Source organism: Eretmochelys imbricata, chromosome 3 (genome assembly GCF_965152235.1).
Source record: "Eretmochelys imbricata isolate rEreImb1 chromosome 3, rEreImb1.hap1, whole genome shotgun sequence".
Classification (NCBI taxonomy): Eukaryota; Metazoa; Chordata; order Testudines; family Cheloniidae; genus Eretmochelys; species Eretmochelys imbricata.
In genome coordinates this window covers 64,639,801-64,656,186 of record NC_135574.1, presented here as the reverse complement: position 1 = coordinate 64,656,186, position 16,386 = coordinate 64,639,801, and the positions used below count along the sequence as shown (strand labels likewise).

General features: G+C 41.6%; 1 protein-coding gene across 3 annotated transcripts in view; it reads left to right on the top strand.

Moving 5' to 3' along the window:
* Positions 1-16,386, top strand: part of UBE3D (ubiquitin protein ligase E3D) — a 110,965-nt gene that overhangs the window by 48,407 nt on the left and 46,172 nt on the right. The window contains exon 9 of one of the 3 annotated variants that reach the window (XM_077812759.1): positions 2,950-2,970. The exons of the other annotated variants lie outside the window; for them this stretch is intronic. Within the exon in view, the coding sequence (XP_077668885.1) occupies positions 2,950-2,959 (10 nt within the window). The 3' untranslated portion in view covers positions 2,960-2,970. Of the gene's footprint in view, positions 1-2,949; positions 2,971-16,386 lie in introns of those variants that run through there. 3 annotated transcript variants of the gene reach the window in all.

Sequence of the window (16,386 nt, the reverse complement as noted above, 5' to 3'; positions counted from 1 at the left end):
TGGAACTAAACATCTGAAGAACGTCTTAGAGAAGAAAATCAGGGCTTGGGATTTTGCTGGCATTTTCTATTCAAAAGGGCTATTCTGTTTGAGAACAAGTGATTTACTCAAGTTTCATTTATAGTTTAGGCCAAAATCCAGAGACCCAGTACCCACCTTAGGCACTTGGCACAGTAATGGTGGATGTCTGGGTTTGGGGGAGAATCCTAGAGGGAGGAAGGAAGGAATCAATCCTCCCAGGCTATAAAGTTGATGTGGAGCTGCTACTTGAGAGGCTATTTCAGTCAAATAGTTTCAGTACAATAACTAACAGGGAGAGGAGTGGAGAATCCTGTATAGTGGTGGATCACTGGACTCTCATCTAATCAGATTTCCTTCAGAAAGCGGATTGATGAGAGGTGTTCAGGGAAAACTCAGGGGCTGCAGGGAAAGAAGTTGGGGGAGCAGGGCAGGTTTCAGGAAGCTACAGAATTCAACTTTGGCTGAGAGCCAAGAAATCATGAGTTTCTAATTCCTAGCCTTTCACCTGAGACAGTATGAATTAAGGCTCCTGCATAGAGTAGTAGGCCGGTAAAAAATTAGTATGCAGGGATGTGTCCTGAGTCTGCACCTTGTCTTTTGTTTCATTTTGTTTGTTTTAAACAGAAATGTATTTTGTCTTATTGAATTTATACCAGTACTTAAAAGAAAACTGAAATTTCCATGTTAAGATACTGTGACATTCTGTGCATCGGGGGAACACCCTACACCCCCATGTTCACTTTTATAAAATGATTGTGTGGTATCCAATGCAAAGGTTGTCATGTTGGGAGTCTTCAGAAGGCTCATGATGCACTGAGCATGGTTGCTATAGTGATGTTATCGGTTATAATTTCATGTATGTAGTTATGAGGCTGAAAACGTGTCCTTGTGGCTTAAAATAAGCCCTGGCAAAAACTCTCCAAGAGCAGAGGGGTAGTTCACACCTCATCAGGGCAGGTATGGGACAAACCCAGCCCAGCCTCATAGGAACAAAAGATGCTGGCCTAGGCAGCAACAAAAGAATCTGTTAGACTCTCAAGTGAGTCACCCCCCCCTTCATTTGGTCAGTTTGGAACTGCACGGAGGTAATGCTCACCTGATTCATTTGACCAAATTTGACTTTTTATGCTTTGACTTATAATCACTTAAAATCTATCTTTATAGTTAATAAATGTATTTGTTTTATTCTACCTGAAGCAGTGCATTTGGTCTGAAGCATGTCAGAGGCTCCTCTTGGGATAACAAGCCTGGTACATATCAATTTCTTCGTTAAATTGATGAACTCATATAAGCTTGCAGCATCCAACGGGCATAACTGGACACTACAAGATGGAGGTTCCTAGGGTTGTGTCTGGGACCGGAGGTATTGGCTAGTGTCATTCAGTTGCACAATCCAAGGAGCAGCTTACATGCCAGAGGTTGTGCGTGAACAACCCAGGAATGGGGGTTCTCACAGCAAAGCAGGGTAAGGCTGGCTCCCAGAGTCAAGGATTGGAGTGACCTAGCAGATCACCAGTCCGGATAACACCAGAGGGGAATGTCACAGATTTTATAATTTAAGAATAGCTTCATTTTACAGAAGTAAAGAGGACACTTCTGTGTCTTTTTAGTACTTTTTTTTTGGGGGGGGGGGGGCGGGTTGTAATCAAAACCTTGAGATATGGATATGAAGATTTAAAAAATCAACGAGTGCATGCACTTTGCATTTCTGATTTCAACAAGCTTCACAAGGACTATTTCTTTCCTCTTTTATGCATTGAGCAATATCTTTCAGTGGTATCCGTAAAGATGGCCAAATGACCGTTATAGACTCTCTCTCTTAAGTACACTTATGAAAATAGTGTGTGTGATGATTTGGGGGAGTTGTGTATATCTAATGAATTCTGGTGGTTGATAGGAAATTGCTGCGTTATGGAATGCCTCCGTGTATGTGGATTCCACCACTTGCTTTCAGGTTTGCAGACTAGGGCTAGAGGTGGGATGTTAAACCTTAATGGTTGCCTCTTCAGGTGGAAACATCTTGAGGCAATGGATTGGCTGAAGCTAGGAGACTAGTTCCTCCATCTTCTTTGTAGGGAGGGAGAAGTGCAGAGTGGAAAATCCCCAGCAGCAGAACAAAGAAACCAGGTTTAGTTGATGAGACCTATAAATGCAAAGGACTCTCAGACACACAGGAAGGTTGGTCAGGAAAGAGGCATGCTTTTGTAGCAGTGGGGTGCTGTTTAATTCTGCAACCAGCCGAGGAAGATGGAAGCTAGCTGACCTGGTGGGGAGAGAGAGAGACTCCATGATTCAGGGGAGAAGCCATGTGCAGAAAGGGGAACCTGGACTCCTCAGAAGACTATTCCCAAGCCCAAAGAATTCTCCAGAGTGGTGAGGTACCCGAGGCAGGGAAATGCATACAGGTGTTTTTGTCTACATCTGTGCATTTCTCATGCTATCTAAGTAAAGAGTAATTTGTTTTAGAATCCTGTGGAAGGTCCTTTTGTCTGTGTGTTTTATTTCACTATGATGTGCCCCTGATGAGGTAAACGGTAAACCCAGAAAGCCCACATGGCTGGAGGTCTGGGAGAGGGTATGTTTAAGCTATGGGAGAGCCTGAGGGGTCAGCAGTGGTCCCAGGGGCAAGGGAATTGGATTGTGTGGTTGCAACTCTCAGAAGGAGGTGCAAGACCGAGGATCTGCCCTTTGAGAGTATGTTTAGAGACCCAATTCAGGGCCATACCTGGGATCTGTTCAGACTCAGGAGGCTTAAAGCACAAGGGGCCCAGTGAGGTGGGCTCCAAATAGAAGATCCTGGTGAGCGTCAATCCAGAGGGAGCTCTATCACAGCTGTGTGTGTAATAGTGTGATACTAGTTTAGGGTGTTTACTAAAATATACTTTATATATGTGTGTGTGTGTGTGTGTGTGTGTTTTGTTTTTACAGCATAAAGTAGTCCGTTGCCTGCAATGTGGGATTGATCCCAATCCATGAGGAGTTTGTTCAAATCTTCTGCTAGGAGGAGGGTAAAGATGACACAGGATGTAAAATGGGGCGGGGGGCCTGAAGGCAGAAGTAAAAGGATCTTCAGGGCTCCAGCAGGAAGCTCAGGTATTATAGAGGGGTTGAGGTACAGATAAGAACCAAACTAAACAGATGTAGAATGTTACAGGGTGGGAGGAACATACACACAAATCCACTGGACAGTAAAACTGTTAGCATTTAACTGCCCCAAAGGGGTGAACTATGTGCTTACAATTTGCATAAGCAACAGATGATCAGCTTTAGTATTATTTAAACTTTGGTTTTGTATTTTGTGTATTAAAAATGGACTACCTTGTCTGAAAATAATCTATTACTAGTCAGCTTCTGCAATGATTTATCATAATTGGCTACTATAAATCCATTTCAAATAGTTAGACACATGAATTTCAAGTATCACTTCCCTTAGGCAGCATGAGTTCAAACTGCTAGGTAGACATCCTCCACCCCCCCACCCCCCCCCCCCCCGAATTCATATACAAGTGTAAAAATTTTATGACATTGCTTTAATGAGACCCACTTGGATTTAAGATTATTTATCTAAGCCCTTATTAAACACACACAATTTTCTGTGTAGCCATGCAAAGCGCAGTTTCTCCTCAGACAAAGCAGTGTGTTTTAGGAGTTGAATGGGACTTGATGGAGGGTAGCAGAAGTCAAGGAAGAACGGTATTTTTCCCACTAAGTATACTTTGCCTAAGTAAGTACTAACAACTACTGTAAAAGAATTACACTGACAGCACATCCTGAATTTTAAGGCCATTTCACTGGGTTAGAGGAATTGGTGATGGAAAATACTACTACCCATGTCAAAAGAAGGAGCTGGATACTGCTTGAGACACCAGTAGCAGGAATCGGTAGGAAGGAGCCTGCCTCAAGCCCTAGCAGAAGACTGTATTTTCCTGTGTAATTACTTCTTTCTCTTCATCCACACAACCTCCAGGGTCCCCTTTGTTTTGCATTACTTCCTGTTCTTGGCTTATGACCTCAGGTGCTCCTTTCACACACCTCTCTCCTGGGGCCTCCTTTAGCTGGGGGCGCTGCCTCAGCTTTCTTTTGCTGGATCTGTAGGGAATGGAGAATTAAAGAGGAATGTAGTTGCTGGGACACTATCCTCTTAGCTACACCTTTGAACCGCCAATGTAGGTCAGGAAATGAAGCCCTTTCCAGGCAGGGCCTGGACATAACAAATTTGATCTAAAAATAAAGTGGTGAAATTAAATCAAGTAAAATCCTAGATTTTTAAGAAAAAGGGACTTCATAAAAATCCAGTGTGAAGTTGGATGAAAAGTTCCAAACACACTTTTAAATCAGTAGATTTATTCTGTCATTGATTTTTGACATCTCTTTATTGGAAAATACTATTTATGTAATTTTTTTTTCTAACCTTCCCCTCCGCCCCCCACAACCTCACCCTCACATTTCCTCCTCTCTCAATGAATTATAATTCCTAACATTATCCTCTGTAGCAGACAGATGTTAATAAATGCCTATACCGTATCAGTTCTTTTTATATATTTATTTTTGTGTACATATCTACCATTTTCACCCCCACTATCTGCTGTTTCAGAATAAGCTTTGCCTCTAACCTCTTATTCCTGTTCCTTAGTACCAAAGATTGCATGATCTGTCTCTCTTGCTAACATTTCAACGCTAATGGATGAATTCCAGTCTGTAATCATCCAGCAGGACTGCTGAAGCATCAAGGAAATTGATATTGCAATCTCTTGAAACTGAGTTCATCACCTCTGCAAGTATGTCCAGATTTCGTTGGATAGGACATTCCACAGTAAACCTTTTCTCAAACTTCAAACTCCTTTTAGCAGGAGAAAAATCCATAAAACTGCATCATTGCTGGAAAGCCTTAAGGGTATAAGCCACTCAAGAAAAGGCAAATTTTCTGAAGTCAATGTCAGAATCCTTATTGGGGACCTTGACAGTGTAAAATACAGTAATACATGGTATCTTCACTGTGAAAGATCCCATTCATCGAGGTTTCCATGTATGTGGCTCTGAAGGGAAATATAATGAGCATCTGCTGAAAGGGATGGTATTCATCAATATGGATTGCTCCACACAACGGGATGTGCATCCAGGTTGGCTGTGCACCACCTAACAGTGGGGTGTGGAAAAGGATACGCTGCTTAATGTTCCAGTTGATAAACCCATAAACCTTAACTTGAGTAGACATGACAGCCCATTATAATGATTTTGAAGGTTTTCTGAAGAAGTGCACCACTGGGCTGGTCTGGCTTACGCAGCTAACCATTAAGCAGCACATGCATACTTTCCACAGAGTGAACCTTGCAGTGTTAATACAGGTTTTACAAAAGGCTCTGAGATCATCTTTAGTGACTTTGTCAATCAAACTAGAAAAGGAAAAACTGCAGACTTAACCTCTCCTCTCCATCCTCTAAAATCCTTTCCTCTTTCCATAGTGCTGGTCCTCACATCACTCCTGATACTCTTATGTGATTTATAATGTCATCAGTTGTTTCTTCATTTCTACTTGTTTCGGGGTACATTTTTTTCATTCTTTTGGACATCTTGTCTTTTTAGGCTATGCCATCATTTGTGAGGTACTCAAATACTGCTCCCAGGGGATGGCTAGAGAGACTGCAGTTTTACTGATAACAGCATGGTCTACTCTCCCACACTTTGGGTCCATTCGTTGGGTGCTGCTCCCCTGGGCAATTGCTCCTGCACTTACTTCTGTTGCAGCTGTGTGCTGGGAGAAACATATGGCAACTCCTTGCAAAAATTCCACCACTCCATGGTGGGAGGGTTGGAGTCCTTTCTGTATAACGAAGCTCAGCCCTGCTTTTTATGCATTGCTGTATCATACTGACTGGTGATGACTTACTCCTGGAGATCATACAGTGGAAGAAGTAAAGAGGAGGTTCCCCAGTCTTTCCCTCCTCCTGTCTCTGAGCACATGCTTCTATAAGACAATGAGTTTCACTGAGTAAAGGGGAGTAATTTTGAGAACCTCTTGTTTAAAATGTTGGCTGCAATATAATTGCTTCTCCACTGCTACTTTTAGAATTTCCAAGCAGCAGCAGTGTAAAAATATATTGATTCTAGTGCTGCTTGGGAAAGCTCGGATCAACAGCAGAGGCACTATAGATGGCTGTATGCAGACTCAGGAAGAAATCACTACATTAATTTACATTTTTGAAAATCGTCTCCACAATCATAAGGACTAGAAGAATTAAAAAATATCCCAGTCTAGCAGATGGAGTTGCAGTGTTAGAAATACTGAAAGACGTCAGTGCAAGCTGAGCTGAGACTAGCATCTTCCTGGTTGAGGGTAAGGACACGGGAAGGGACAGGCACATCCTAGAGATCAGAAGATCTGCTGGGCCAAGATGGCTTCCAGCTGACCGAGAAGGGGAAGAGCATCTTCACACACCAACTCGCCAACTAGGGAGGCGGGCTTTAAACTAAGTTCAAAGGGGGCAGGTGACAAAAGCCCCCAAGTAAGCAAAGAAAAAAAAGGGGTGACCTTAACAGAGGGCTAGACATTGGAAGGGGGGCATGGAAAAGTACAACAGAGTCATAGGAGCAACAAGAAGGAAATCAGTGGGGGAAATCTGCTCAACGTTTTAGTTGTCTAGACATAAATGCAAGGAATATAGGGACTAACAGGAAGAACTGGAAGTATTAGTATATAAGCTAAATTTTGATTTAATTGACATCACAGAGACTTGGTGGGATAAGTCTCATGACTGGAATATTGGTATAGAGGGGTATAGCTTGTTCAGGAAGGACAGGCTAGGAAAAACCAAGGAGGGTTTGTGAAAATAGAAATCGCACAAAAAGATGCCTAGGGTCTATGGGAAATAAGGCTTTGGGTTCCAAGCTCACAAAATGAGCTCCCTAATTTACCCAATACAGATTTCATTAAAAAAAATTCAATGAAATTTAAACTTGCTATTAACCTTTACCAATGTTGAAGATGAACTTGACATGATAATGCTGTTGTGGTTGAAATCAGAACTTCGAGGGTTCATTTGGGGGTGTCTGGGGAGGCCAGGGAGCATGGAGGCAGGAGGAATTGGGGCTGCCTCCCCTCATCCCCTCCAGCCCGGCCTTGCAGGAGGTGATGGACAATCTGGCCAGGGGCTCCCTGGTCCCAGGCGCACATCCGGGGAGCAGGGTCAGGGCACAGGGGTTTGCCCTGCTCCGTCTGCCCAGCTCTCCAGTCTGAGAACAGGATTGGAGTACTGGGGCTTACTCCGCTCCACCCAACTGGCATTTCGGCCAGGGAGTGGGCAAGCCCCTGCGCTCTGACCCTGTTCCCCAGCTGGAACACCATGCTGGCGGAGCGCGGCAAGCTCCTGACCCCACTCCTCAGCTGGAACGCAGGGCAGGTGGAGCGGGGTAAGCTCCTGACCCCGCTCTCCAGCTGGAGCACTGGGTGGAGCGGGACAAGCCCCCACACCCCGACATTGCTCCATGGGTGCATGCCTGGGGCCGGGGGGATTTGTCCATTGTCCCCCACAAGGCCAGCTGGAGGCGGCCCCGATTGCTCCTGCCCCATCCTTCCTGCCTCCCCTCCCCCAGCTCCATCGTTACCCACCCACCTGCATCATTGCCCACCCCTCTGAAGTCGGGGCCCACCCAAGTGTCCCATCCTGGCTATGCCACTGATCTGCGCATCTTGGCGACCGTGCTGCACTGTGTAAAAGTGAATCCATACTATGTACAAAAATAGAAGGTCACAATTTAATGACTGTGCATAACTGAAACCGTGCAAAAAATACCGTGTAAATCGAGGCCTGACTATACACTTGTTCCGAGGTTCAGCAGGAGGTGGGAGGCAGACCAGTTTAGAGTCTCTGGGTAAAGATAAAAGAGGTAAAAAATAGTGGTGATATCATAATGAGGTCTACTACAGACCCCCAAATCAGGAAGAGCAGGCAGATCAGAACACAAAACAGAAATATCCAAAACATAAGATCTGGGAGAAATGCAGGATTTTAACTACCTAGACATCTTTTGGAAAAGTCATACAGCAAAACAAAAAATTTCCAATAAGTTCTTGGAATGTACTGGGGACAACTATTTGTTTCAGAAGTGGAGGAAGTAACCCGGGGGACATCCGTTTTAGACTTGATTCTGATGAACAGGGAGGAATTGGTAGTGAATCTGAAAATAGAAGGCAATTTGAGTGAAAATGATCATAAAATGATGATTTTGAAGGACGGAAAAAGTGAGAGCACCAGAACAAAGACAATGGACGTCAAAAAAGCAGACATTAAGAAACTGAGAGAAATAGTAGGCAAGGTTTGGTGGGAAGAAAATTTAAGGGAAATTGGAGTTCAGGACAGCTTGCAGTTTCTCGGGGAGACAATATTAAATGCACAAGTGCAAATTATCTTGACGCAAAGGAAAGATAGGAATATAAAGAAGCCAATAAGGCTCTATCAGGAGCTCTTTAATGACCTGAAAATCGTACAGCAATGCTACAAAAAGTGGAAACATGTACAAATTGCTAAAGAGGAGTACAAAAGAGTAGCACAACTCCGTAGGGACAGAATCAGGAAGGCTAAGACACAAAATGAGTTATACCTAGCCAGAAACATAAAAGGAAATAAAAAGAGGTTCTTTAAATACATTATAGAAATAAAGAGAAAGATGAAGGAAAGTGTAGATCTTCTGCTTAGTGGCAAGGAGAGCTAATAATTGATGACATCAAGAAAGCTGAGCTGTTTAATGCCTGTTTTTCTTCCATCTTCACTAAAAAGTTTAATGGTGACCAGTTATTCAACATAATTAATATTAACAAGGGAGAATGAATTGGGAAAGAACAGGTTAAAGAATATTTAGATAAGTTAGATATAGTCAATTCAGCAGGGCCTGATGAAATTCATCATAGGGTACTTAAAGAACTAGCTGAAGCAATCTCAGAACTGTTAGCATTGATCTTTGACAACTCCCGTAGGATGGGTGAAGTCCCAGAGGGCTGAAGAAGGGCAAACGTAGTACCTGTCTTTAAAAAGGGGAACAAAGAGGACCCAACGAATTATAGACCTGTCAGTCTAACTTTGGTACCTGGAAAGATACTAGAACAATGTATTAAACAATCAATTTGTAAACACCTTGAGGATAATAGGGTTATAAGGAATAGCCAGCATGGCTTTGTCAAGAACAAATCATGTCAAACCGACCTAATTTCCTTCTTTGACAAGGTAACTGGCCTAATGGATGGGAGTAAGCAGTAGACATGATGTATCTTGATTTTAGTATGACTTTTTATGCAGTTCCACATGACATTCTCCTAAGGAAACTAGGGAAATGGATCTAGATGAAATTACTATAAAATGGGTGCACAACTGGTTGAAAGACCACACTCAGTCAGTATTTAACAATAGATCACTGTCAAACTTGGAGGTCGGATCTAGTGGGGTCCCACAGGGGTCAGTCCTGGTCCATATTTTCATTAAAGACCTGGATAATGGAATGGAGAGTGTGCTTATAAAATTTGTGGATGACACCAAGAATTGTTTTTATTTTTATTTTTTTGGCAGGGTAATATTTGAATTCAAAATTACCTTGACAAATTGGACTATCAGTTTGAATTCAGCAAGATCAAGTTCAATCAAGAAAAGTGCAGAGTACTTTAGTTAGGAAGCAAAAAATCAAATGCATGACTACAAAATGGGGAATAATTGGCTTGGTGGTAGTACTGCTGAAAAGGATCTGGAGGTTATAGTGAATCACAAATTGAATGAGTCAACAATGTGATGCAGTTGCAAAAAAGGTTAATATCATTTTGGGGTGTATTAACAGGAGTGTTGTATGTAAGACCCAGGAGGTAATATTCCCATTTTACTCAGCACTAATGAGGCCTCAGCTGGATTGCTGTGTCCAGTTCCGGGTGCCACAATTTAGGAAAGATGTGGACAAATTGGAGAGTCCAGAGGAGAGTAGCAAAAATAATAAAGCGTTTAGAAAACCTGACCAGTGAGGAAAGGTTTAAAAAAAAAAAAAAAAAAGAGCCGCCAAACCTAGGCTTGTTTAGTCTCGAGAAATGAAAATTGAGGGGGGATCTGTTAACTGTCTTCATATACGTTAAGAGGACTGTGATTAATTGTTCCCCCATGGCCACTGAAGGTAGGACAGGAAGTAATAGGCTTAATCTGCAGCAAAGGAGATTAGGAAAAACTTTCTAACTAAAAGGGAAATTAAGTTTTGGAATAGGCTTCCAAGGGAGATTGTGGAATCTCCTTTTTTTTTTTTTTTTTTTTTTTTGAAGGTTTTTAAAAACATGTTGGACAAACACCTGTCGGGGTGGTCTAGGTCAGTGATTCTCAGCCTATTTACCATTGTGGGCTGCATGTGCAGCTCTCTCGGTGTTACATGGGCTGCATCCACACATTATAAATACACTACCTGTATGGCCCTGAGGATGTCAAATGGGTAGCAGCTGTGTGTTGATTGGGCTGCGGGTTGAGAACCGCTGGTCTAGGTTTTCTTGGTCCTGTCTCTGCAGAGGGGGCTAGAATTTGACTTCTTGAGGCCCCTTCCCACCCTATGTTTCTTTCATTCTCTGATACAGGTTGTGACGTTGGCAGTGTGTCAGTGACATGCTCCTTTGTCTTTTCATCCATTCCAGACAGCACAGTGTACAGTTATTACCATACGTTAAGGAAATAACAAGCCAGCCATTCTCACGTAGGTTAAGATGTATCCAGGAAAGAATGAGGTGGTGCTAGATGGAAGAGGAAAACATTTCAAGGAATTGGAAAATGCCACCATTTCCTTTTGAGCTGTGGATATATATACCCTACTGCTGGCAAGAAAAATGCAGCTTTGGGTAATGCTAGAACACTTGTTAATCCTAGATACTCAAAAGCGCAACAATAATCCAAAGTGCCACCTTCTGTCACTGACTATCCCATTCCTCCTTGGCAGTGATGCAGCTATTGTAGTCCATGTTTGAATCGGCTCCAGTCAGAACTACTGGAATTGTTTCAACAAGAAGTTCAACACGTTGGGACTTTAAAGCATAGCAGCCTTGCCTCTTCTTCACAGAACAGACACGTTCAATTGAAAGACGGCACATTGTAAATCACTGTCCACGCAACATTTATGAGAGTAATTTGGCTCCCCTTGTAATGGAAGGCACATTGGTTCACTGCTGGGAATTCTGCAAATTACGCTGTACTCTGGAACTATGCCAGTAACTTTGCATACCATCGATATTTATAAGCAGATGCAACAACCTTCAGCCAGTGCCCAGTAGGAGCTGAGCTTTTGCACTTTCTTGCTCTTGTAGGCTCTGAGTACCAGAGCTTCTGAATTAAAAGAAAGTGCAAGTTCTGTTTTTGTATCTACCTAGGCAAAAATGATGCTGGGAATTAAGAATTAGGTTCATGGAAATAAATCATGAATGACAATTGAAAGAAGGAAGGAAAGAAAATAGTTATATACAAGGATGTGTTCAGCTTTGTTGTTCAGAACTCCTTCTTGTTTTGCATATACACTTCTGTGCTTTGCTCCTCAGTTGCCTCCTATGCCTCCTACATTACAGGAATTCACACTTTCTTTTTCCCCTTTCCACTTTGAGATTCGTTTCAGTGTAAAAACATCAGCAGTTTTTGTAACAATATATAATATTGGGATTGATTTTTACATTTATAAAATTTTATCCGCTAGATCAAATTGACATTTAAAATGTACTAATTCAAGTAGATTGCTAAATTTGTAACACTATTCCTAATGTGATTGTTTACTGTGTCTTAGGATGTAACTGTGTGGTAAGGTGACTTGACGTCCGTAAACTGGTGAACTGATGATGAATCCCAGATTCAGGGATTTCCTCTTGTCATTTCAGTTTTCTTCACTTATATGAGTAATCCTATTGTAATCAAAATTTCATGTCAGCAGGCCAAATTCTATTCTCTTTTATAATGTTGCAAATTTGGAGCAACTCCTTTGAAACTAATGAAGTTACACCATTATAACTAAGAGCAGAATTGCGGGTAGTAAAGACACTCACATGAGTAAAATGAGCAAGATTTACTTTATACTTTGCAGGTGAGATGTAACGGTTTGACTATTCTGAGTCCGACTTCTCCTAAATGATGACTGTATTTGGTAAAATACTGTAACAAACAATTTAAAAATGCATGTATATAAGAAAATGGATGTAGTTGAGACTTGTATTAAGCCATTTAATACAAACTGAATACTTTATAATCTACAGTTTCTTACTGCAGTTTTTAGCACTGAGAAGTATTTAATGTATTTTCTGAAGCTTTTATGTTAGAAATTAGAAAAGTATGAGTAAAATTTAGAATTGTTCTAAATCATAGAACCCATTACTGTAGCAAATGGCATAATTATACTTATAGGACTACTTGAAAAGTTATAAGAACATTTTATCGACTTGATTTTTCTTATGTCTGTGAAATCCAGACTTTCTGAAAGGAGTTTATAGCAACGAGCAGATGTTACTTTAGTCAGGTTAAATTTGAATTTTCATTATAAACCCTTTTTCTTAATATAATATGTCCTTTCTAATTGCGACAAGCTGAAAATTCATTTAGGACTTACATTTCATAGGATAAAATGTTTTAAACCTGCTAACTTCTTTTTTACAGGGCACTCAATACCTTTTTTAACCAAGCTCCAGACACCCAAATTGTCTCAATTAAAATATATATTCCCAGGCAAAAGAATAAGGTATGCCTAACCATTGTTGAGAATATGTATCATTAACTGAATGGGAAGAATGTTTTATAAGAATGATCAAGATGACTTGAAAGTATAGAAATTCACAGATACCCCAAATTATCTTAATTCAGCACCCATAGTGATGAACTGAGAAAATAAGATATATGAACTTAGAGCCTACACTATGGGACTTAGTCGAACCGAGTTATGCAACTCCAGCTATGTGAATAACATGGAACTGACGTAGCTTAGGTCGACCTTTTGCAGTATCTACACCGCCCTGGGTCAATGGGAGAAACTCTCTCATCGACTTACCTTATGCTTCTCATTCCATTGGAGTACTGGAGTCGACGGGAGAGCAATCTGCGGTCGATTTAGTGGGTCTTCACTAGACCCACTAAATTGACCCCCGGTGGATCGATCGCTGCAGCGTCCGGTAAGCATAGACATGTCCTAAGAAGCATGCTGCCGCATCAGTACCAAGAATGCTGCCTCTGTAGAATGCCCAGCTCCTGTCAGACCCACCTGGTGCAGGTCCTTTTTTGTCTTCTCCCTCCCTATTGGTCTGTTCCACTTCCCTTCCCCCATCCTTTTGAGGCAAGTCTTTCACATCTTCATTATGCTTTGACATTTCAACAGGTATGATCTTCTATGGGAGGGAAAATCCTCTTGGGTCCAGGCTACTCTGTAACTAATTCAGATCCTAGTAAAAGTCCATGTACTTGAAAATAGGTTACTTCCTTCCTGCCATAAAGGAAAAGAATTAACTGGGCTGCTACTGGAGTGCAGGTGTTTAGTTTACAAAAAAACCCAGTGTCTCCATTCTTGAAATTAAACATTTGCAGAGGAATTTAGTTTACAGGTTCTTTATGGAAGAATTGCATTTATTAGTCTTCCATATCGTTTAAACGTTGGCAAGAGTTTAGTGACTAACAAATCAGCATTAATTTTATGCCATCTTCAGATCATTTCAAGAATAATCATACTTAAAAGTGTGAATAATGTAGCCTCCTAGCATATTGAATGTGTTTTCACATCATCTAGCATACCATAATTGTTTTTTGATTAAACTGCTTTAAAAATGAAGTCAACAAAGACATTTTACTTAACAAGCTTGTCCTTTAGTTCAGTAAAGTCACCTATCCTTTAAAAGTGCTATGGATGGTGGAAAGGATAAGTCAGTACTAATGAAGTGTCAGAGTCAGGACTGAGCATTTGTTACCTCTTCACATCAGATTTCTCAGTAAGGCCCCGATTCAGCAAAGCACTTAAGAACTTGCTTAACTTTAAGCACATGCATAGTCTCATTTATGTGGTTTTTTTGCACCGGGGTCTAAATATACAATTTATGTAGTAAGATTAGAGCGAAAGAAGTCAAACTATCCCTCTGCCCTGGTGCTCACATTCAGCAGTGCCTTATGTAAAACTTGGTTCATTTCTCAGTCATGGTCTACGACTCCTTAGAGTAGCATAGGCTATGATTTCCAAGGCAGCACAGTGAACTTGCGTTGTGACAGCGGAAAGCTGGGAAAAGAAGGGATTGTCTCACGTTGTTCAAAAGCAACTTTTCTGGCCTATTACTGAGGATGATGAGTTCTGTAGTTGCACCCAAACTTCCTTGGCTAAAAGATGGTTGCCATTGATATGCTCCAAAAAGTATGTAAGTACTGAGAGAAAGATAATGTAACAAAACAAAGTCCAGTGCAGGTTTTCCAATGACATAGATAACATTTTTCCTGGACTTGAAACATAAAAGGGTCTGATCTCTTATTGATGTGCAAGGGAACTTAAGCAGGTACTGTTTGTTAAGACTAGTGACTGTGTGCACATTTTCCATGTGTTGATGGGAGCGAGACTTCATCTGTCTGTTAACACTCTGTGACACGGTCAGGCCAGATGGCTACAGGAGTGTGTTAGAAGGCAGATATATTAGTCCCAGATTAAGTAGATCCCTTTTCCCTGGATAAAGTAATAGGGGCAGTTCCAGAACAAGCAGGAACTTGCTGGAACCAATTAAGGCAGATTGGCTAAGTAGGACACCTGGAGCCAATTAAGAAAAAGCTGCTAGAATCAGTTAGGACAGGCTGGCTAATCAGGGCACCTGAGTTTAAAAAGGACCTCACTTCTGTTTGTGGCGTGCATGCGAGGAGCTGGAAGCAAGAGGCAGTAGGAGCTGAGAGTGAGAAGGCGTACTGCTGGAGGACTGAGGAGTACAAGCATTATCAGACACCAGGAGAAAGGTCCTGTGGTGAGAATAAAGAAGGTGTTGGGAAGTAGCCCAGGGAGTTGTAGCTGTTGTACAGCTGTTCCAGGAGGCACTCTAGACAGCTACAGTCTACAGGGCCCTGGGCTGGAACCCGGAGTAGAGGGCGGGCCCAGGTTCCCCACAAACCTCCCAACTCCTGATCAGACACAGGAGGAGTTGACCTGGACTGTGGGTTCCACCAGAGGGGAAAGTCTCTGGGCTGTTCCCCGGCCCACATGGTGGATCAGCAGAGACTGCAGGGATTATTCTCCTTCGTTTTCCCCATGCTAGCCAGAGATGAGGTTATCTGAGTAAAACCGCAGATTTGAGCCACGAAAGTGGCCAAACTGAGGGCTGCCGTGAATCTCTGAGGCGAGCAAATCCGCCAATAAGTGCAAGACCCACCAAGTTAAAGGAGGAACTTTGTCACAACTTCTTATGTGGGTTCAGGGAATGACAGAATAAATACATAATTCACAATTTTGATATCTTAAGTCTTGCTCCATCAGGGTGAGGAGAGCTTCTTCTGAGTCTTATTTTGACTAAACTGGGAATAGAGGGTTCTCAGCTGCTCACACGGTATAACCCATAATTATGATTGGCATGATATCGTTGTTCTTTGGAATATAGAAAGTTGGATGTGCTTACCTAAAGAGTCTGGTCAGCTGTTTTGGTTGAAGATCTTTGACAGTTTCACCACTAGTCGAATTTGAATAGTCATTTTCATTTTTTGTGAAGTTCACATTTGCAGTTAGAATCAATTTGTTAAACATCAGAAAATACTGGTTGACATTTTCAAAGCAATTTAGGTGATTTAGACACTATCTTCCATTCATTTTCGTTGAAGACAGACAAATCCTTGAGACAGCTTTGAAAAACTCTCTCATACTGTTTTAAATCTTTTTCTATCATACATATAACAGCAACATTATTTTCCTTGCTTTGTATCTTTTGCCCAGTACGGTAACATGATTACGATATCACTACTTGAATCCCTGCTGCAGGGATCAAGCCCTTAGGGAAAACTCTGGAAAGGCACAATATACAAAACTACTAGAAAACAAGAGTAAAATGTTGTTCATGGCATTTAATTTTTTATTTCTTAATCTTTATTATTTTGTATCCTCCATTTTAAAAGATCAAAGCATAAAAAGACATACTTTATAGCATTCGTCTTGTGGGCCCCCATTCAGACTCTTATACCTCCCTCATTGCTATAGTATTGGTGCACCACCCGGAAGTGCGTTTAGCAATGTGACTAGCATTTGCCATGTGACAGATTTTGTTCTCTCCAGAAAGTTATGTGCATTTCTTATTTTATTTTATTTTTTATTAATTATTTTATGTCTTATATGCTGGGAGTGGGAGTGTAGGCAAGGTCAAAGAAGTACACCTTGCTGTTGGCAGTCATC